General features: G+C 39.5%; 1 protein-coding gene and 1 long non-coding RNA gene across 2 annotated transcripts; both read right to left on the bottom strand.

Moving 5' to 3' along the window:
* Positions 1-6,796: 6,796 nt before the first annotated feature.
* Positions 6,797-19,082, bottom strand: LOC116419030 (zinc finger protein 135-like). Its single transcript, XM_031949018.1, has 2 exons — positions 19,004-19,082; positions 6,797-11,717 (listed from the first exon to the last, which is right to left on the bottom strand). Exon 2 carries the CDS (start codon positions 11,714-11,716, stop codon positions 10,718-10,720), a length of 999 nt encoding a protein of 332 aa, XP_031804878.1. The 5' UTR covers position 11,717; positions 19,004-19,082; the 3' UTR covers positions 6,797-10,717.
* A 454-nt stretch (positions 19,083-19,536) lies between these two features.
* On the bottom strand, positions 19,537-22,296 carry LOC100913494. The gene is made up of 3 exons (XR_004231322.1): positions 22,101-22,296; positions 20,614-20,709; positions 19,537-19,657 (listed from the first exon to the last, which is right to left on the bottom strand). It is a non-coding gene; the product is annotated as an uncharacterized LOC100913494 (long non-coding RNA).
* Between the last annotated feature and the right edge of the window lie 1,317 nt (positions 22,297-23,613).

The raw sequence follows: 23,613 nt of genomic DNA, 5'->3' as shown, positions 1-23,613 counted from the left end.
CGTGGCCCGGCCTGGCCCCGCCCCTCCTCAGGTGCTTCCGTTCTAAGTAGGAGGGACTTCCTGCGGGACGAGGGCCCCAAGCGCGGAACGGACGCGCTCCGGGGTGACGTCCTTCCGCTTCCTGGAGGTGCCGGGGTTCCCGCTTTGCCAGCAAGGTCTGGGAAAGGTAGTTCGCACATGCTAGGCTGTGGCCCCACCCCGCCCATTTGTTACCCCCAGAAAGTAGCGTCCCGGCCTCGGGAAAAAGAGTTGGGACCTTCCCAAAGAGGTTTCCGTGACTCCCCCGGGCTAGTTGGACAGACTGGGTTCTGTGGAGCATGCGCACAATTACTCTTCTCCCGCTCTCCGTTTTCAAGACTGTCTTACGTACATTGGCCGGACGCAATGGGGCGGGGCCAGAACTGTGATCCAATCAGAAACGAGGAGGTTCCTCCCAGGCTTTTTCATCTAGTCTTCCTTGCGGGGCTTTCAGTCCCTAGATGCCCTAGATTGGAGGAGCCAAGGCAGTAAGCACTGCATAAGCACTTGTTGTGTGCTAGGCACTGTGCTAAAGGCGAGGAATACAAAGACGAGGCCCCCTCCTCTCAAAGAGCTTGTATTCTAATGGAGACGAAAACAATTACAGCAGAAAGGAACACTGGGGGGGGGGGGGGGGGATGAAGCAAGAGGTCTGAAGACCTCTTCGTGAGCTGCCGAGAGAACTTTTCCTCGGGTTCTTAGTCCTCCCCACTGCAGAGGGAAACGTGGAGTTTCCGGCTCCACTTCCGGCTTGGTCCTCATTCATCGTCACTACCCTCTGCCCTTCTGACGACATTAGAGCCATGAACCCCAAAAGCAACATGTAAGGAGGGGTCTTAGCACAGATGTCTCACTTCCCAACTGGGTACACTACTAGAGAGCTTTCTGATTTCTCTACATCAGGTCTCTTCCACCTTTTCGCCAGCTTGTTTGTTATTTTCCTCCAGTAGATTGTAAACCCCTTGGAGGGCAGGAACTGCCCTGGGGTGAGATGGAAAATGATGACGTCCTAACCTGGTCCTTCTCCTTAAATAGAAGATCTGGGAGAAGCTTTTCCCATTCTCCTCTAGTCCGTGGAAGGGAGGAACCCAAGGAGCAGAAGATTCGGATGAGGTGTGAGTTTCAGAGTTGATTAAATGTTCTTGCAAAAAGAACTTCTGGAGACTAAATGATGAAGTCGTAGTGAATAACTAGGTGGAAATGATGAAGTTTCTGCCCTGGGCCCCCTCCTTAAAGCAGCTAATAGGGGTTCTTCAATACAAAATCAAATAGAGAAGTGTTTGATAAACCCCAGGACTTCAGTTCAGGGGATGGGTGTGGAGAAGAAGGACTCACTATTTAAAAGGGGAAAAAAAACAACCTGCTGAAAAAGCTAAATCGACTAGTTTAGATCACTACTTCCCACTACAAGCTCCAAATGGATATATGAGACATAAAAGGTGACACAAAAAGCAAATTGGAGAAGCAAGAAATTTCTTTCTTACTTATCGTATGGATAAAAGTTTACAACTAAACAAATAAAGAGAATCACACAATATAGAAAACAATTTTTATTCTATGAAATTTTAAAAATTTCAAAACAAATATATAAAATTAGGAAAGAAATCAGTGGGGAAAATCTGTTTCTGATAAAATTCTCCCATCCAAGATATATAAAGAACTTGTATATTAAATTTACCTCTGATAAAGTTCTCATATCCAAGATAAAGAACTTATACATTAAATTTATAAAAATATGAGACATTCATTCCCCAATAGATAAATGATCAAAGGATATTTATAGGTAATTTTCAAAGTGACTATCAATAACCAGAGAGAAAAATTTAAATGACTAATAATTAGGAAAGTGTAAATTAACCATCAGAATAGGTGAAGGGAGAAGAGATCAGAGAAGAAAACAAACATATTATTGGAAGAACTGGTCCATCCCTTCTGGAAATCAAATGGACTGATACCCCCCAAAGTTACTAAAACTGTGCATAACCTTTGACCCAGTAATGGCATTATTAAGCTTAGGCTTCCCCCAAAAAATCAAAGAAGAATGGAAGACATGTACTAAAGTATTTATAACAGATTTTTTCATTATAGCCCCAAATTGGAAACTAAGGACTACCTTCCTGTTGAGGAATGTCTAGGCAAATTATGATTTTTGAATATAATGGAATATTGTATCATAAGAAATGAACACCAAAATGGACTGTTTCACAGGAAATTGTGAAGATTTCAATGAAATGATGCAGAGCAATGTGAGCAGAAATAGGAATACAATTTGCATGACAACAGAATAGGGAAAACAACTTTGAAAAACATGAAATTTCTAATCAATGGAATTACAGGTCATACAGCCAAAGAGTTTAAAGATAAAGAACACAACTCACCTCTTATTAGAAATGCAACGAACTCATAATGTAGAGACATTCAGTATCTATATTTTCAGGTATGACTATGAAAAAATTAGCTTTGTTGAACTATGAATAGTTGTGATGAAAATATTACTTTGATGGCGGATGACACTATTCAACAGGGAGATTCCAAATGCATGTGAGCATATATGTATATATACATATTTTTCAAATCACACCTAAAAAATAGCTAGGGATACTAAGAGATGGTGGGGAAAATTAGTGTCTTTCAAGCATCATGGAAAACCTTTGAAAGAGTATAATGAATTGGAAGAAATGGCAGTCCATGCCTTTATAATGATGTATCACATTCCTTCCCCAATATCCATGGGAGGATGACAAACTCCCAAAAAAAGTGATTCTGAGAAATTTCTAGCATTAAATTTATAAAGAATATTGGGTAACCAAAGCAGTCACTGGCTCTGCCATGCCATTTTCCCACGCGGGTTATACCCATGCTATTCAGTGGTGAGAATACCTCTGCTCATTTCATCTCTTGAGGGTGTCAAGGAAATTAAAAATTATTATTCAACCCATGAAAATTGCTGAAATGTTTTGGCAATCATACCCATAAGTCATTTGATCCTGTCATGTCACTTTCCACTAAAGCCTTGGTTTTGGCTGTGCTGCTGGCAGTAATGGGGGCCATTCTTTTGGTAACAATAATCGTCATGAGACTGGGGGAAAAACAAGGGAATAACTTCAACACTATGAATCAAAAGAAATACCTGATTAGGAATGCTTATTACCATCTGAGGAGGCTGATCAGTCACACACTAAGAACAGCATTATCACTCCTTGCCTTGTTGGCTTTTGGTCCATTCTGAACCAGCTGCAATCCCAAATAGTATGTAAATGTTAGAAATTATTGGGGGAAAGGAAGGGCAAGAACATTGTACAAAAACTGTTAATTTTGTTTCTTTTCAGTTTTTTAAATATTATAACTGATTTTTAACTTTTAATTCCAAGAGGTAAGAAAGCATACTTCCATATGTTTTGGGGGGAGGGGAGGAGAGACAGGAGTAGGAATAGAATTTGGTTTAGAAATATTGCTAAGGGCAATTTTGTGATGGAGCCAGGCTGAAAGACTAATTCCCATGCCTCTTGGATTGATTTTTTTTGTCTAGAGTCTTTGTCCAATGTTCAGTGTTTTGCCTATATTAATAAGTGTAATTTTTAGTTGTAAGTTTTTTAAGAAACCAAAACAGTTTTTGTTTTAAAAAGAAATGTGGAAGCTTAATGTGATTTCTCTTTGAGAAAAAAAAATATATTGATGACAAATTTGTAACCTACATATCATTCCCAGTAATATTGTCAATCAAAAGAAATCAACATATTAACTTTTAGCTCTATGCTGAGCACTACTAAACCCAGAGAAGACAAAAAGAAATTTTAAGCGCCTTCTCTCAAGTTTATATTCTACTGTGTTCCCCCCTTGTACTGATTTATGCAATATAAACATAAGAAAGCCCCAGATAATGAGAGGACTGAAAATAGGAGACAGGGGAAGAAATCAGGAAAACTGCAGATTCATCTCACTTCATATTGCTTTGCTTCATGTTCCATTTTCCATTCAAACTGGCCTTCAACTAAACTTGAAATTCCATCACCATGCCCTTTCAAAGGGTATTCCTAACTTCTGAAATACATTCAATTTTCACCTCCATCTAGTATTCCTAGCTTTTTTTTTTCCCATTTAAAGAATCAGCTTAGGTACCAATACCCAATTTACATTATATATCTCCACTCTTTCTTCTCTAGGTGTTCAGTAATTTCTCCCTTTCTAATTTACTTTGCACATATTGTTATCTCCCTCCCCTGCCCTTAAGATTAGACTGAAAGTAACATAAAATGATTGATTGAATTGGGATTTGGGAGGAGATAAAATGTATACAGTGATTGAATCAGATATTCCAGTTATGAGAAAACAATGATGTAAAATGGCTTATGGGGAGTTGGTGATGTTGACCTGGAATTAATAAGGAAGATGCAGAGATCATTGTTCTGTTTTTCACGAATCTCCAGTGGTTCACTATTGGCTAGAGTGATTTTCAAACTCCTTTGGTATGCAAGATTCTCCCAAATCTAGTGCCAAATGAGGTTGTTGACAGATTGGAAGGGTCTGATGCTAGAGTCGTGAAATTAGAAAGTGAGCTATTCAGAACAAGGTTTAAAATATCAACAAGAGCTGAAATACATACCTATTAGACCATTGACAGAAATGGAGTTATATCTTACAGGCAATTGGCTTTGCTGCCCAGTAACTTCAAAGAGAGGTAGATATCAAGTTATCTGCTTCAAAATGATAGGCGAGTCCTTAGGACTTATTCCTCAAGTTGAGTCTTGGGCTTAGGTACCAAGATTTTGTTTTAAGCATTCATCCAACACACATTCTTTTATTTTAAATAATTTTATTGATATAGTTTTTGCATTGCTAAGATTTCCCCCCTTATCCCTCCCCATAACCCCTCTCAAGACCATCCCTTATAACAAAGAATCTCTTTTTAAAAATAGGAAAATGTCTCAGCAAAACCAATTGACACATCAAAAAATATATCTCTATGATATCAACATGACTCCCATCTCTGCTAAAGGAGTGTATGAGGCGCTTTCTCGTCGTTCTTTGGGCCAAGCTTGTTCTTACTTACTTTGCAATGTTCTTCTTGAGTTATTCTGTGATCTTAACATTTATATTATAGTCATTGTGGAGAGTGGTTTTCTGGCTCTTGTTTATTTCACTGTGCATCAGTTCACTTAAAATTTCCAATATTTCTCCATATTCATTTCTAAAAACACAGAAATATTCCATTCCATTCATATATCACAATTTAGCCATTCCCTATACAAGGAGCAGCCACTTTGCTTTCAGCTTTTAGTTACCTCAAAAATTGTTACTGTTTTGATAGACAGGGCCTTCCTGACCTAACAACTCAATAATTCTACATTGCTTTATAGATTCATCGTACTGATTGATATCCACAGGAAATACATTAATATCACCTCTTTCCTCAACTCCTTCAACACTGACTATTCCTTTTTCGTCAGCTTTATCAATTTGCTGAGTGTGAAGTGAAACTTCAGAATTGTTTTGATGTTCAGCTTTCTTGTAATTAGTGATTTGGTTTGGATTACCCTTTTATATGGCCATTAATAATTTATAATTTTATAATTCCTTTTGAGAAACTTATTCATCTCTTTATTGGGAAAGGAAACCAAAGTTTAAATATATATTTTATTAGCCCATTTAGCTATAACTAGGTGCTCTGGGGAACAAGCTTCTAACATTAAAATACACATAAAATTCCCTTTCTCCTAGAAAAAGACTTCATATTCAATAAAGCACATCACTCTTCTTCCATCCCCACAACATTCACAGACACAAGTCTTCCTTCACCCTCTCCAAAACATCAGTGGTCCAGGATGTCCCACCTTGGTGTATTCCAATTATGAGCATATCTCTAGTATACACATACACATAATCAAGCATATACTAGGTCCAGGTTTCACAGTATCAAGTCCTTCTGTTATCCTGGTCAGCAAAGCTTCACTAATGTATCCCTTTCTCAGTTTGTGCCCTTATGGCTTTTTACTAGTCATGGGCCTTTTGGCCTCCTAATGAACCCACCTACCTGCTAACATCCAAAGAGTCTATTCTGAGGCACCATTTTGAATTCTATCATTCTGTCATCTGCTATATTCCCTGAGATAAAATACATCTGAGGAATAATAAGGCTGAATGTCCCTAAAAATTAAGCTAGAGAGTGACAAATCTTTGGCTTGGAAAAAAAAAGACAACAAAACACTTTCCTTCCTACTGAAGAGAAGTGGGAGGGAAGTTGGTTTTGAATACTGACTTTGCCATCAGAAAAAAAATCAGTTTTATGTAACTTCTACTTGTTATAAGGGAAGGTTTAATATACTAGAGGGTATATAGGAAAAAGAATATATAAAAAAAAGCATCAATAAAGTATAAATGCACATATTTAACATAGATATATATACAAATTTGTATACACAAATGCATATATATGTTTGGCTGAAGGCAGCAAGCTTATTATAACTATAAAAGTCATTAGACTTCTCATCCAATCCGCTTCCCCAGATTCAGGAAGAGAAAAACAACAGAAAAACCAATCAATACTTCAAAAATAACCTGACATCTTCTCCAAGTATGGCCATTACTGTTGCAAGTAACACCTTAAGTTACTATAAATGGATGAGATTCTCAACAGGCAAATATAAAATAAGGTGGCAAAATGACAAACGTTAATAAAAATAACAACAATAATAGCAGCTAGTATTTATATAGCACTTTAAGGTTTTGTTTCACAAAAAGTATCTCAGTTGATCCTCACAACCCTGGGAGGTAGGTGCTATTATTCTCCTCATTTTATAGATGAGAAAACTTGAAGCTGAGAAGTTAAATGACTTGACCACGGTCACACAGCTACATGTCCAAAGCTGGTTTTTACTTCTGGACTTCTTTAGTCCAAGCCTAGCACTTTATCCACTTCACCAACTGTCTCATCTGCCTTAAACAGTCAGGAAAAAGCCAAGAAGATAGAAGCTGTTAAAGATGAAGAAGCAAGCACAGCACCTTTGAAACCATGGTTCAGTAAAATACTTCAGAGGTAAGGAAAAAAAAATGCTATTAAATTTAGTGATTAGATCGTTGCAGCGGATTTTTTTAGTAGAATGGTTGGGACAAAAACCAGAATCTATGGAATAGAGAACGTGACATCTGAAGACATTCAGTTTAGAAAGTTTGAGAGGTAATGGACAGAAAAAGAAAAGGGATGGTAGCACAAAGGGTAGTCATGAGAAGTCAGCTGTTTCTTTAAAATATTGAGAAGCCATTGATTTTCCCTTTTGCTCTGATTTTTCTATCCCAAAATAATTCATAAAGCAATGTGTATTAAAAAATAAATATACTAGGAAAAAAACAAAGTACTTGGAAGCATTACTAAACCTGCTAGAAAAGAAATTCCCAATTCCCACCAGCTGTTAACTGCTATACCCCACAATCTGTTGGGAGTACAAGAACTATTGGGATCATTAAGCTACATTCATATCACACCAGCAAGACTGAACCCCATGAAATAAATACAAACTATTGGTCTAGAGAGAGGGATATTAATTCGATTCCCATATGAAAAAGAACAAACATGAACTGTGTCTGGCACACAGTAAACACAATACTTCAGACATGAAAACAAGGTCAAGCTTCTGGTCTTTGCTGAAAAAGACGACTGGAAAGAAAGAAGAAAAATTAAGAAATGCTTCCATTTCTCTATTCGATTCAGAAAAAGATAGATGTTGGAGAACAGCAGGATGTCCAGTGGCACTAACATTATTCACTAGCTGAGAAAGTAGGGGCAGAGATAACAGACTTCTATATCCTCGATAAACAAGAAGAAAAAAAAAAGCAAAATTAATCAAAAAGAAAAACTTTAGAAGCTTCTTGTCAAACTTCTGGTTACCTGCTCTCCCAAAGCTATAACCCAGGGGTAACCCCAAACCTTCTTTTGATAGCTCTGGGTAATAGGAAGTTGGGGGTAGGGAATCTGACCCCATTAAATGAGATTATCTTCTCTAAATCATTCTACAAGATTTCACTATAAAAGAGTGCTGTATTCCACTTAGCAATGGAAATTCCCCCTACCTTCTAAATAACCCTGTACTGGCAAGACTTAAATAAATTATTGCTTCCTCCCATTCAAACAACTATTAACTTCCCAGGGTTTAACTATATTAATAAAAAAAGATGAATTAGAATTATGCCTGTAAGAAGCTGATAAGGAGCCAGCAAAGACTGAAGAAGGAAAATTATTGTTGGAATAAGTTCTTCAGTGAAAGGGATAGAATCAAGGCCAGAAGTAGAGACTTTGACCTTAGCCAAGATTATTAGTGTTGCCATGGAAAGGCTCTTGAATCAGAGGATTGAGCTGAAGCATGTCTTAGGCACTTATTGTGTGACCTCTGGCAAGTGACTTACACATCTCTAAACTGATTTCATTTGTAAAATGAGGTTGTGTTAGAGGATCTCCTGAGGTTCTTTCTAGCACCAGATGTAGAATCTCATCACCTCTCCCTCTGACTAAAATGCAAGAGAGCAGGTAATGATGATTTTGAGTAGTTTACAAGACTAAAATTGGGGGGGAAGGAGGGAGAAAGCACTTATGAAATCGCCACAATTTTCCTCAGAGAATACTAAGTCTTCTAACATAATCATGGATTCTAGTTGAGGAAAATTTTCAGGAAACTTGAACAGGGAAGGGTTTGGAACAACCACTATGAGAAACTAGGGATTTTGTTTTTGATTTTTAAAATCAATTTTAAAATTTGATTTTAGTTTGAAATCTAAATGTTTTAGTTAATTGCTTACTAATAAAAATTCTTCTGATGTAGACAATCTTTTCAAGACTGCATTCACAAAGATTCTCCAGCGTTGTCTAATTTGAGAAAAGTCCTATCTTCTGGCAGGAGACATTCTCACACTGATTACATTCCTAAGCTTATATTCAGGATGAATTCTATGAGTATTTCATTAAAAAGCATTCCAACACTATGAAGTCTCTCCCATATGCAGTTTCAGGTATTTGATAAGTTTTACTTTATGGAAATTCCACTCATATTTCATTCACAAGGTTTTTCAATAACATAACTATGAGGTTCAATGATCTGTCACCTTTCAAGTGGTCATTCCACATTCATTATATTATGATTTCTCTCCAGCATGAATTCTCTGATGTAGAGTAAAAGCTGTGCTTTGAGACGTCATTCATTGCTCAGTGTTTCTTTCATAGAATTTTTTGAATAATCGAAGAAATCTCAGCAGGCATGGAAGGAATTCCCATTTTAATGATCTCTAACAAGTAGTTGTCCAACCTCTACCATCCAAGGAGGAGAGAAATGCCAGCATTATTCAGAGAGCTCTACTTGCCAGAAGAGTCTTCCTGACATGGGGAAAAAGTGAGTCCTCCCATGACATGGGGAAAAAGACTTTCACCAACCCAATTACTTTCCTCCAGTAACACTCTACTTCAAAGTAAATTGGGATTATTTCCTTGTTATTCCTGGAAGACCTACATATAAGCATAAATTTTACTTTTAAGTAATTTTCCCTTTGGGGTATAAGGATCGGGACTTAAAAGCTTAAGAAATATACATTCCTCTCAAATATAAGGCAAACTCTCCCAAGCCTGAATCCTGTACAGATGGAAAACTTGAATCCAGAATAAAGAGGGCACCTTAGTAAAGCAAGTGGCTATAACAGTACCCCAGTTCCACTGAAGCAAATAGTGATTATTTAATGGAAGACATTTGGTCTTTCATTCTAGCCCGTGAAGAACTTTAAATATGACCCTACCACATACTGTATTAATTGTCCCTCCTAGTTTTTCATTACCTGCAGATGTAATAAGCATGCCATTGTATGCTAAGTCAACAAAAAAATAGTTAAACAACACAAAGCCAACAATAAATCCCTTCAGCACACCACTAGAGTTCCCTCCAGACTGTTACCGACATAACAATAACTGTATTTGGGGGGGTCTGGTTGTCCAACTAGTTCTGAAATCATCTAACAGCACCATCATCTAGTCTAGAACTCTGCATTCTTTTGTGCAAGAACATGAGAAACTGTCAAAACACTTAATTGAAATCTCAATAAATTGTATCCTGCATCATTTGAAAGGACAACTGTAGTAAACCTGTCCCCCAAAAAGCCTAATTAATCTTTAATGGCCTCTTTTTAAAAAAGCCACTCAGACTTTTTTTGATAATTTCAGTTACTAAATGAATATTATATTCAGAGCAGTGTTCTGGCAGGCCTTTCCTGCATAAAGTCTCTATACAGTATGAATCATCTGAAGTCAAATAAATGTCTTATTCTGACAGATGGAATTCCTACATTCAGAAAGTTATTTTTTGAGTATGAACTCTGATGATTAGTTAAAAAATAAGCTCTGATAGAAAGCCTTTGCAGATTTATTATAGTGACAAGATTTCTATCCAATACAATTTTTAATGTACAGAATGAAGTGAGGTCGGGTAGAAGGCTTTCCCCAAAAACTAAATTAGTAAGGCATCTCTCCAATATGAATTCTGATACTAAGAGTTGTGTTCTAACAGATCTTCCCACATGATAAATGTATCTGTCTCCAGTACGAATTTTCTATCATTGAGTGAGGTATGTGATTCTATTAATGCTCCCATAATAATTATATAAGGTTTCTCCCCAGAATAAACTCTGTTAAGTGTGTACTCTGACAAAAAGCCTCATATTCCTAAGACTTCTACCCACTATGAACTTTCTGATGCCGAGTAAGGTGCGTTCTGCGGCTGAAAGCCTTCCCACATGCTTCACATTGATAAGGCTTTTCTCCAGTATGAAGTCTCTGATGTCGAGTAAGATGTGTCCACCATCTGAAGGACTTCCCACATTCATCACACTGGTAAGGTTTCTCTCCTGTGTGAACTCTCCGATGGTGAGTGAGGTCTGTACTCCTAGAAAAGGCCTTCCCACACTCATCACATTCATATGGCTTCTCTCCAGTATGAATTCTCAAATGCATGGTAAGAGCTGTACTCATGCGGAAGTCCTTCCCACATTCATTACAGTGATAGGGTTTCTCCCCAGTATGAACTCTCTGGTGCATAATGAGAGCTGTGCTGAAGGGAAAGGCCTTGCCACACTCCTTACACTGATAAGGTTTCTCTCCAGTATGAACTCTCTGATGCATAGTAAGAGCGGTGCTGAGACGAAAGGCCTTCCCACATTCTTTACACTGATGAGGTTTCTCTCCCGTGTGAATTTTCTGATGTTGAGTAAGATGTGCCCTCTGCCTGAAGGCCTTCCCACACTCTGTACATTCATACGGTTTCTCTCCAGTATGAACTCTCTGATGCATAGCAAGAGCTGCGCTCAGGCGAAATGCCTTCCCACATTCTTGACATTCGTGCGGTTTCTCTCCAGAATGAATTTTCTGATGTTGAGTAAGATGTGCCCTCTGCCTGAAGGCCTTCCCACACTCATTACATTCATAAGGTTTTTCTCCAGTATGAACTCTCTGGTGCATAGCAAGAGCTGTGCTCAGGCGGAAGGTCTTCCCACAGTCATTACATTCAAAAGGTTTTTCCTCATTACTCTGTTGCCTCTCTACCCTGGACCCACCTTCTATGGTTTCTTCCAGATAGGGAGCCGGAGGACCATAACTTGTGAGTCTTCCCTGGTATTCTTCCAGAGAAATGCCCAGCTTTGGAAATGATGGTTTGATTTCGGCCAATTCTCCCATCCTAAAAGAAATTTAAAAGAAATAGCCTATCACATAAATATGTTTTCTATCTCCTCCACCAATAAAAAACATTAAAATATAGAAATGTAAATCGTATTTCCTGGTAATTTTCATGATCTTCAAAAAACTTATTATAATATATGAGATCAACTATTGTTTAAATAAGAACTAATGATCGAACAATCATGGATAGTTAATGTCACATGATACTAAATTGAACTCAAATCAATCATTTGAGTTCAATTCAAAGATTTTCATTATACCTTGAAGCTTCCTACAAAAGGAGATACTTATTCTCTGTAAATTATAAAGGAATTATTAGAGACAAAAGTTAAAGGTAATAGCCACATTCAAATCATAAAGAATAAATATTCTAATAATTAGAATTTTCAAATCAATCCTGAAGCAATTACATAGAAACACAGAATATCAGTCCTCCAAGGACATCAGACTAAAAAGGTGTGGGGAATGAAAATAGCATGTATAAAAGCTAATCATGGTGGGAGGGGGAGAAACTATCGAAGAGGAAGGGATAAAAATCAATATAAAAGGAATAAATGAAAGGAAACAGAAATAAACATAACCTAAAACTTAAAACACTAAAGGGGTGGCAGAATGGATTAAAAAAAAAAAACAAAAAACAAGAATTTAGTGTAAAAAAACATCTAAAAATATTCAGAAAGAATAAGGTAGCACAAATTTACTATTTAGTGATTCCCCAAAACAAAAGTTGCATATAAATTTATGAAGAAAAAGGAGCAACAAAAGTTATCAAACTTGTATACCCTTTGATCCAGCAGTGTTACTACTGGGATTATATCCCAAAGAGATTATAAAGAAGGGAAAGGGACCTGTATGTGCACGAATGTTTGCAGCCCTTTGTAGTGGTTAGAAAACTGGAAACTGAATGGATGTCCATCAGTTGGAGAATGGCTGAATAAATTGTGGTATAAGGAAAATTATGGAATATTACTGTTCTGTAAGAAATGACCAACAGGATGATTTCAGAAAGGCCTGGAGACTTACAGAACTGATGCTGAGTGAAATGAGCAGGACCAGGAGATCATTATATACAACAACAATACTAGATGATGACAGTCCTGATGGATCAGGCCATCCTCAGCAACAAGATCAACCAAATCATTTCTAATGGAGCAGTAATGAACTTGAATCCTATACCCAGAAAAGAACTCTGGGAGATGACTAAACCATTACATTGAATTCCCAGTCCCTATATTTATGCACACCTGCATCTTTGATTTTCCAAGCTAATTGTACAATAATTTCAAGTCTGATTCTTTTGTACAACAAAATAATGTTTGTCATGTATACTTATTGTGTATCTAAGTTCTATTTTAATATATTTAACATCTACTGGTCATCCTGCCATTTAGGGAGGGGGTAAGAAGGTGAAAATTGGAACAAGAGGTTTGCAAATTGTTAATGCTGTAAAGTTACCCATGTATATATCCTGTAAATTAAAGGCTATTAAATAAAAAAAAAAAAAAAAAAAAAAAAAAAAAGAAAAAGGAGCAAACATTTTAGTGAAGGAGACAACACTGAAAAACTATGTACATAAAACATATAGATGGACTCTAATCTCAAAATGGAAGGCACTAAGCAGCTGGGAAAGAGGTTGGGCAAATTGGGAGGGAAATGAATAGGAAAAGAATTTTGCAGAAGCTTAGGTCTGAGCACAGTCCTGAAGGAAGTTCTAAGATGCAGGACTAGAGAAGGAAAGCACTTCAGGGGAGATAGGAAAACTTACCCAATTGGGAGGACCAGTACAATGTAATTCTCTCCAACAATGACAAAGGAAGAGTACTAGACCAAGTAATGATCAGGTAAATGAAGAGACATTTTTCATGGATCCAGATCACAGCAAGTAGTCGAGTCAGAGTTTTCAAAAAGGGGTGGCCTGTCCCATGTCAGTCTCATTTTGAAGCAGAATCCCAATTTCAACCCATGGATTTGGTAAGGGTCTCTTGGTGAATAGCAAAGGGCATGAAGTAAGGACTGTGGATATCCTACACTTTTGTCAGTAAAATGCTGAGTCAGCTAGCTGATAGGAAACGGGAACGTATCCAGACCCTAACCAATATCAAGAACCTGCTAAACTCAAAAAAAGAGGAAAAATTATCAGATTATTCCCCAAATCACAGGCATTAGGGCCTATTTAGTTTTGTAGCTCCCTGGTGTGAAGTAAGTCTGAAATCCTTGAAGAGCATAATACTGAATATTTTAGAAAAAGCAGTGATAGCATCCCAAACAACGAAGACCAGAATGACGAAAGACAGAAAATTCCTCCAGAAGTACAGAGCCTAGCCTAGCCTAACACAAATTCCCAATTTTAAAAAACTTTCATGACACAACTGAAGAAAAACACAATATTAAATGGATCCTTTTCAGAACGCAATGCAATAAAAATTACATTCAATACAGAAACATCGAAACATAAACTAAAAATTAATTAGAAACTAAATAATCTAATCCTAAAGAATGAGTGGATCAAGGAAAATTTCATAAAAACAATGAATAATTTCATTAAATTCTAAAAGCTTGTAACAACAGAGAAAAAAATGAATCAGTAAATAAAGCATGTAACTAAAAACCTTTAGAAAAAGAACAAATTTTAAAATCTCCAATTTGACCCAAACTAAATCCCGAAAACAAAAAAAGATTTGTAAAACTGAAAGTAAGAAAATCAATGAACTAATAACATTAGAAGCTGGTTTTATGGGAAAAAACAATTAACCACTGGCTAAGTTGACTTTAAAAAAGAAAAAGAAAATCAAACTGCCAATATCAAAAATGCAAAGGGTGAATTAACCACCAATAAAGAGGAAATTAAAGCAATTATTAGGTGTTATTTGCTCAATTACCTGCCAGTAAGTCAGACAATCTAAGCAAAATGAATATTTACAAAAATATAATTGCCCAGATTAACAGAAGAGGAAATAGAATACTCAAATAATCGCATTTTAGAAAAAGAAATTAAAGAAGCATCAATTTCACCAACATTTCACACCACATACCAAGACAAGGTCAAAATGGGTACATGATTTAGACATAAAAGGCGATAAAAAGAAAATTAAGGAAATATGGAATACTTTACCTGGTCAGATCCATGAATAAAGGAAGAATTTATAACCAAATAAAGCAGAGCATTACCAGATGTAAAATGGATAATTTTTATTACATTAAAGCTTTTACAAAAACAAAATCCATATAATCAAGAGTTGAAAGAAAGCAGGAAACTCAGGAAAACTTTTATGGTTAGTTTCTCTAATAGAGGCCTCATTTTTCAAATATATAGAAACCTGCGTCAAATTTATAAGATCACAAATGAAATGTTGAAAGGATATGAAGATGGGATTTTCAGAAGAAATCAAAGCTATCTATAGTCATATAAAATTGTTCTAAATCTGATTAGAGAAATGCAAATAAAAACAGCTCTGAGGTTCATACATCTTAGGTTAGCTAATGTGCCCGAAAAGGATAATGACAAATAGTCAAGGAGACGTGGAAAAACTGGGACAGTAATATACTGTTGGTTAAGTTATAAACTGATCCAAACTTTCTGGAGAGCAATTTGGTATTATACCCAAAAGGCTAAAAAACTGCATATCCTTTGAGCACTACTAAGTCTATATCCCAAAAAGATGAAAGAAAAAAAGTAATGGCAAAAAACTGGAAAATGAGGGGATGTCCATTAATTATGGTTGAACAAGCTGTGGTACGATTGTGATGGGATAATATAAAATATATATATAATGGGGTGCTGTAAAAAATGACGAGGGAGATGCTGTCAGAATAACCTAGGAAGACTTACATGAATCAAAGTGAAGTGATCAGAACCAGGAGAACATGATACACAGTCACGGCAATACTGTAAGTTGATCAACTGTCAATGACTTAGCTATTCTCAACAATGAATAAAGACAATCCCTTAGGACTTATGAAAAATATCATCCAATTCCCAGAAAGAACTAATTGATTCTGAATACAAATCAAAGCATACTATTTTAAACTCTATGTTTCCTAGTTGTTTTGTCTGTTTTCTTTTGCAATGTAGCCAATATAGAAAAGTTTTGCATGACTGCATATGTACCACACGAATAGCAAATTACCACCTTCTCCAGAAAAGGGGGAGGGAAAGAAAGAATTTGGAATTCAAAAAAATTTTTAAATGCTAAAATTGTTTTTATGTGTATTTAGAAAAAAATTAAATTAAAAAAAAGGCAAAAAAAAAAAAAAAAGGTGGGGGAGGGGGCTAATAATTAACCTTGGAGATAACATGTAGCCACTAGAATCTGCTGGTTCTGTCAGAGACCAATAGACTTTGGTCAAAGGGAAAAGTGGAGAGTTGGGATCTGATGCCAGGGAACTTTGAGACAAAAAATGAAAGAGGAAGAAATATGAATGGCTTTCATAGCTTTGTATTATGTGTGTGTGTGTGTGTGTGTGTGTGTGAAATTTTTTTTAAAATAAAATAAAAGACAGAGATCTCAGCTGAGAAAGGCAAAGGAGGGAGTGGGGGCAGGCAGAAACTTTAAGAGAGAAATTTGGAATGGCTATTGTAAGGAGACAGGAAACAAGTTAAAAAGGAATAAAAGGAAACAAGTTAAAAAGGAATAAAAGGGTTGTCTTGCTGAAGATGAAGACCTCACAGTAAAGACTGAATAATATGACTTTGTAATGCACCCAGTCAACATGATGGTAGAATTTTATCTACCTTCATTCATGAGAGTAGAGTAAAGGAAATGGATCATGGAATAATCTAGAATTAAAGTATGGCAGAACTACAGCAGTGATGAGCTAAGCAGGTAAGAGATTCAAGAGCAGAAATCATACAAGAGAAAATAAATGGCTACAGGGTTAGGATGGAGCAGAAGGCCCCTAAGTCAGAACCTGAGGAAGTAATGAGAGGTGGAGAGAACAGGCTCTGATGAGCTCCAAAAAACAGGTGTAAGAGGGATGAATTACAGGGATATGTGGATCTAAGATAAGAAATTGTGACTGGATTGGAAAATGTCAATTTCTATTCAGGAAAGAACACTTGTGTGTAATGGCAAGATTGCCCTACATATTATCCAGCCTCATTTCCACCTTCACCATACAATTCACAGAGACCTTTTCCTCTACTTTCACATCCTCTCCACCTGCCGTCTATACTCTCTTTCAGTGACTTAACTACCTACCATAGATTTAACTGTCATATTCATATAGATAACTGCCAGATTTACACGTTCAGCACCAGGCTCTGTCCAGAATTGTAGGTCCCTATCGCTACTGGATATTTCAAACTGCATGCCCTGAAGCCATCTTAAATTCAACACATCTAAAATTAAGTTATTCCCCCTCCCAGCTATCAAGCTTCTCTATATCTGAGGAAGGTCCCACAGCCACATCTTCTACCCCTTACTAACCCTCAGAGGGAATGCCTTTGAGAATAACAGGGAATTCTGGAAGGGGCGGGGGAAAAGGAAGGAGGAGGAAAGATAGTTTTTGAACAAGATGAATTTGAGATGTCTATGGGGGACATCTAGTTTGAGATGCCCAACTGAAGATGAAAGACTAGAACTCAAAGTTTATGTTGTCTCACAAATGAGACTGGAAGCTTTATGAGGGAAAGTGACGGTTTTTACAGACCCAGTACTCAACATAGAAGCCGGCAAGAGCTTAGAAAGTTCTTGTTGAATACATTACAAAAATAATAGTCCCACTTGTTTCACTTTCTGTTTGGAATATATTCTAGTTGGATTTGGTTTGGCTTGAAAGAGTTGCATTCACTTGTGAAAAGATTTGGCAACAGCACTGTTTGTAAGGTATGTAGAAGCGGAGCAAGGCTGCTCACTAATATTTCCCTAGGACAAAAATTGCAGGTCTGGAAAGAAGTCAAATCAATCTATCACTGAAGAATCTGGAAACACTTGCACAAACAAAACCAACAGAAACAAGATTAAAAGGGAAGCACAAAGCTGGGAAAAAAATATTTATGGCCAGTATTTCTGATAAAGGTCTCATTTCTAAAATATATAAAGAACTGTGCAAATTTATAAGCATACACATCATTCCCTAGTTGATAAGTAGTCAAAGGATATGAACAATTTCCAGATGAGGAAATTAAAGCCATCTAGAGTTATGTAAAAAATAAAAAAATGCTATGATCAATATTGATTAGAGAAATTGCAAATTAAAACTCTGAAATACCAACTCACATCTCTCAAACTGGCTAAGATGACAGAAGATAATGATATGTTGGAGACCATGTGGGAAAACTGAGATGCTAATGCACTGTTGGTGGAGTTGTGAAATGATCCAACCATTCTAGAGAGCAATTTGGAACTATGCCCAAAGGGCTATCAAACTGTGTATACCCTTTGACTCAGCAGTGCCATGGCTGGGTCTGTTTCCAAAGGAAATCATAAAGGAGGGAAAAGGACCACACGTGCAAAAATGTTGCAGCAGTTCTTTGTCATAGCAAAGAATTGGAAAATGACTAGATGCCCATCACTTGTGGTATATGAAGGTATTGGAATATTATTGTTCTACAACAAATGGTGAACAAGCTGATTTTAGAAAGGCCTGGAAAGATTTACATGAACTGACGCTGAGAGAAACAAACAAAAGCAGGAATATAGTATACACAGTAACAGCAAGACTGTGTGATGATCAACTATGAAAGATTTGATTCTTAGCAGTTCAGTGATCCAAAGCAATCCCAATAGACTTTGGTCAGAAAATGCCATCTGCATCCAGAAAAAGAACTAAGGAGACTGAATGTAAATCAATATATGCTATGTTTAATTCTTTTTTCTGTTTTTTTTTTTTATCTCCCCCATGAGTTTTTCCTTTTACTTTTTTCTCCTACCAAGATTCAAAAAGCAATGTGTGTTAAAAATAAATAAAAATTAACTTTAAAAAAAAATTTCAATAAATGAATGAATGAATAAGTAAATAAACAAATAAATTAAATAAAAGAAACTGGAAGCAGCCCAGAGAATGGAGAAGCTGTACCAAATGTAACAAGATGTAATGGAAGGCTACTAACCATTTCTTAAGGTGGATAAGTATGAGGACTATAAAAAGCCTTTATAAAACTGCACAAAGCAAAAAGAAAATCCAAGCAGACAGATATGTGTGTGTGTGTGGACATCACCATGATAGGACAATGGAGTAGGGCGGAGTGTGCCTTGACTCTTCTCCAGACAGACAAAGCAGGAAAGACATTAGACGAGTCCTTTCTCCTTCCTTGTTTGGACTTATCTGTTTTCATTCCCTCACCTGGACGGGGGCCTCTGGGGACATCTCCCTCTGGTATCCAAAATTCTTCACCTCGTTCCAATTGGTCAATCATAGCCGGTTTGGAAACAACAAGTCCTGTTCATTGGAAATGGAAAAATGCTGGGTTCAGTGTCAGTTTGGGAGCCAATCCTAGTTCCTTCACTGTTTGGGGAAAAAGCAGCATGCTGGGACTCCCCAGAGGTGGAGAAAGGATTGCTCAGAAATGCTCTGTGGTCTGTTCCTAGAAGTAGAAGGAATAGGGTCACAGACCAGATTTGGGGCTCAAACAGAGAATTAGTCCCCGATCCAGTCGACTGATCGATGGGAGCAAATTAGCCCACTAGGCCCACAACATGCAATGGCTGGCTCTAGAAAACAGGCAATTTTTGCTTTTCTATCCCACTATACCCATGCCTGTTGCTGCTGAGAAGCCCCCTCTATGTTGAACTTGGAGCCTCCATACTCTGGAGTTCTAGAATCCATGCCTCCAGTTGCCAGGACAAATAAAGCATTGCATCTGCCCTTACCCAGGAAAACCAGGTTCTGGTAGTTCTCCAGCATCACATCCCGGTAGAGAGCCTTCTGATATGGGTGCAAGTGTCCCCACTCCTCCTGGGTGAAGCCCACAGCCACATCTCTGAATGTCAGCATCTCCTGAAACACCAGATAGATTTAAGGCTACCCCAAGACCATTCTAAATGTGAGCCAGAGAAGAGAAGCAAGGCCACAGAGTACTAGACTATGGTTCAATCAGTGTTCAAAGCTTTGTCTTTATATCCCTGACACAGCTGGTCACATGTGGCTGTCATGAGTACTTTCCCAAAAAAACCAATTTAAGATTTAAAGAAACTTCATTTCTAAGTGCCAACCCCTCCCACACCCCCACTTTACATTAGATACTTGGGGCGACTCTTCTCCTTTATCATAGTTTGGTTGAGAATCTTGCCTTCTTCTTGTAAGGCATGAGCCATAAACAGGTAAAGATCTGTACGAAGAGAATCCTAGTTCTCAAGCTTGCCATGGACTTTGTCGGCAAAGACCTTAGAGAGGCTTGCCATTTCTTCTCCAAAGTGTCCCCGTTCTACAGCTGAGAAACGAGGCTGGCAAATGCGGGGGAGTGATTTGGTCACGGTCACCAGCCAATGTCTGAGGCCAGGTTTTCCTGACTCCAGGCCAGGAGCTCTATCCACTGAGCTACCCAGCGGCCCCCACCATTATTGACAACACTCCAATTCCAAGACAATCTAGCTAGAAAGGAACAGAACTGCTCCCTCTAGGACAGAATTAGGGAAGGGACTCCACTGGAGCAAGATTTACAGCCACCTCCAGAGAAGTCACGGAGCGTGCCATTACGTTACTTAGGGAAGGGCAAGGGCAAGCAAGAGTGCTTGCTCCCTTTTATCTGAGCTCAGCCGACTGACTGGTTTCCCATGCCACGTGTGAAGCTTGGGAAAACTGGACCACTAAAGGCAGAATCTGCTTATTCAAGAAAATTTACTTAAGAAATGCTTCAAGATTGCTCAGCTCCTTTCCACCTCAATGAGTACAGTCCACTTCTAAGAGCTCCTACTCCTTCAGCTAGGATATTCAAAGATGGAACTCACACTCACCTGGTGCACCCTGGCTGTTAAGAGTTCAGAGGCCATTGCTTATACCACTAAGCTCCCACCACTTAAAGTAAGAAAGCAGAGACAGCTGCAGGCAGGCTGGAGAAGTAAAGGAAATATAATTACCTCTTCTATATCATACCCACCCATTCCTCCCTCCCCCAAACCTGGAAATCTATGTAAAAAATTTTGGCCCTCCCTTCATACCAGAGAAGTCGGAATTATTGTAGCATTAAAAGTCAACGTATGTGGCTCTTACACAACAGCATACATATGTTTTATGCACTGTGGTTTCTAAACATTTTCGGGGTGCTCTTCTGGCCTTTGCAAGTCATTGGTGGCTTCTACAAAACTCCCCCCAAATTCTTCCAACCCTCCAAACCCAATGGGGAAAGTGGAGACATGGAAGGGTTAACTGTGGAGAGACTTGCTCGGCTTCCCAGCTCTCAGGCTCAGGTTCTAGGAACTGGTCCCCTCTTATTACCCCTCAATCTAGATGGGAGAACTTGGGTTCCTCGGGTTTTTTCTACAAAGGAGGGGTTGAGATGGGAGGGGCCAAAGGAATAGAGGCGCGGGGGCTAAGAAACCATGGGAAGGAGGGCACTCGGGGGATCCAGAAAAGCATTTGGAAGCTTTGGGGGGGGGGGGGAAAGAGGGACCTGGGAGAGGAGGTCTGGAAAGTTGGGAGAGAAGACTGAGGAGCATCAAAAGGGCCAGAGAAAGGGAAAGATTTGGAAAAGGGCGTCTGAGGGAGGAGGCTGAGGGAAGGGGAGGATGTTCTAGAGATGCGGCTCCAAGCATTCAAGGGGGAAAGGGTCTCCTGGGAGCAGAAGGGCTCGGGGGAAAGGGCCAGGAGAGTGAGGGACTCATTCCTGGGCCAGTTCCTGGGGAGGTCTGGGAGACTGAAAGAAGGGTCAGAGGAAGGAGCTCCGGGAGAGGTCCCAGAGGGTGGAGGAGTCCCAGAGGGCGAGGCGTGTCCCCGGGAGGGTTCTTGGGGAGGTCTGGGAGATTGAAAGGGAGGTCGGAGAAGGGGGTCCGAGGGGGGAGCTCGTGAAGGGAGGGGACTTCTCAAGTTGGGGAGACTGAAGGGGGTCAAAGGAGAGGGCTCTTCGAGGTCCAGGAGCTTGAGGGATGAGGGGCAGAGAAAGGGGCGTCTAGAGGGAAGAGACTCAGAGGATCCCGTGAAGAGTCCAGGGCACTGAGGTAATGGGGGGGGGGGGAGCGCTACGAAGGAGACCCAAGGTCGGGGAGTCCCGGACATTGAGGGGGTCGGGGGAGGGAGGGCGAGACGGGCTCCAGAGGGAGGGAGCTGGGAGGATGCCGGGAGGAGAGGGAGCTCCAGGAGACTGAAGGGGTCCGGGGGTGGGGAACGCTCGGGGGAGGGAGCCCAGGGCCGGGGACGCTGGGGCAGGGGCCGGGGGTGGGCTCCCCGCTCCGGGCTCAGCCCGCGCTGGGCTCCCGGGGTAGCCTGGAGGGTAGCGCTCACTCACCACGTTGGTCTCCGGACCGGGCGGGGCGGGGGCGTGCACGGCCGGGCTCGGGGCTCGGGGCTCGGGCGTCTCCGGCGGCTCCGGGAGGTCTGCACTGGCCGCTTCCACTCTGGCCTCTGCCACTTGGCAGCCGCGCCTCGCTGAGGTGGCGCGGGAGCGGGGGGCGTGCATGATTTCCGGTGACGCGGTTGCTCAGAGATCGGAAACCCACGTGGGGCCGGCCCCCTGGCCCCTCTGGCGAGCAAGGCCTTCCGGGAAATGTAGTCGGGAGGCCGCGAGCAGCTGGCGCGCATGCTCCGGAGAGCCCCACGGGACCCAGAAGGGAGCCACGTGGGAGGTGCAGCCCTAGTAGAGCACCTTCGCGTCCCCGCTACACCCACGGGCTGCTATGAAGGAGCTGCTAAATAGCCCTCGGTTAGCCCGCGCGGTTCAGCTGAAAAAGGCCCAAATGGCCTTGCACCCATTGACCAGCAAGGTGCTGGAACACTGATTCAATCAGAGGAGAGCCTGGGGGCTCCACGTGCTCTCCCAGCCTTGTCTTCCCTGACTTTTATCTGGGATGCCCCATGTGGCGAGAGTTTGAGTGCACTTTTAAGCCACTGAAGCTTGATTTTAAATGATTAAATACTGACTATTATTAACACTTATCAATTATTAAGTTAACTATATATATATATATACATATATATAATCAACGATTAAATTAACATCTAAGTTATCAATGTTATTAGAGCTTAAGGCCACACAAAGACTTTGGGGAGACTCTGTATGCGACCAGAGAGATAAATGCTCCAAAGAGATGAACAACCTGGTCTCAAAGGGAGACCTGCAAACTTAGAAGTGTTCATTTCTAATATAGGAGAAATCAATCCTGAGTCTCATCTCAAATCTCAAATTGAAGATGACAAAAAGTGGAATAATCCGGTTGGAAGGGCTTTGGGAAGTTAGGCAGTCTCAGGGGTGTGCGCCTAAATGTTTTAACAACACACTCTTCAGATTAATCTGCATTAGGAACATTTTCTCCATCACTTTCTTAGCTCTAGACAATCAACAAAACACTAAATTAAGTCCTGGTTTGTAGCATTTGCCCATTTCCAAGGTATAATTGTTCACAATGAAAATTTAACAACCAGTTTTCTTGAGTTGGTTCAAACAGACTCCTTCACCTTATGGACCCACTAGTGCATTGTTGGTGGAGCCGTGAAGCTGCACAACCATTTGGAAAAGCAAATTGGAACTGTGCAAATAAAATTAGTAAATGTTTGTGCCCTTTGAATCAGAGATTCCATTACTAGATTTTTCCAAGAAGGGACTGACATGATCATTGCCATAGGATTTAATCAGTGCCTACTATGTACTTTTGTACACAATTAATAGCTTGTACACAATATAATAATAATAACAATATATATAATAGCTTTGTACACAATTAATAGCTTGATTTTCACGACAACTCTGAGGTAGGGACTATTATTATCCCCATTTTGCAAATGAGGAAACTGAGGCACAGATT

Source organism: Sarcophilus harrisii, chromosome 1 (assembly GCF_902635505.1).
Source record: "Sarcophilus harrisii chromosome 1, mSarHar1.11, whole genome shotgun sequence".
In the NCBI taxonomy this organism is placed as follows: domain Eukaryota; kingdom Metazoa; phylum Chordata; class Mammalia; order Dasyuromorphia; family Dasyuridae; genus Sarcophilus; species Sarcophilus harrisii.
This window is presented reverse-complemented; position numbering and strand designations above follow the sequence as displayed.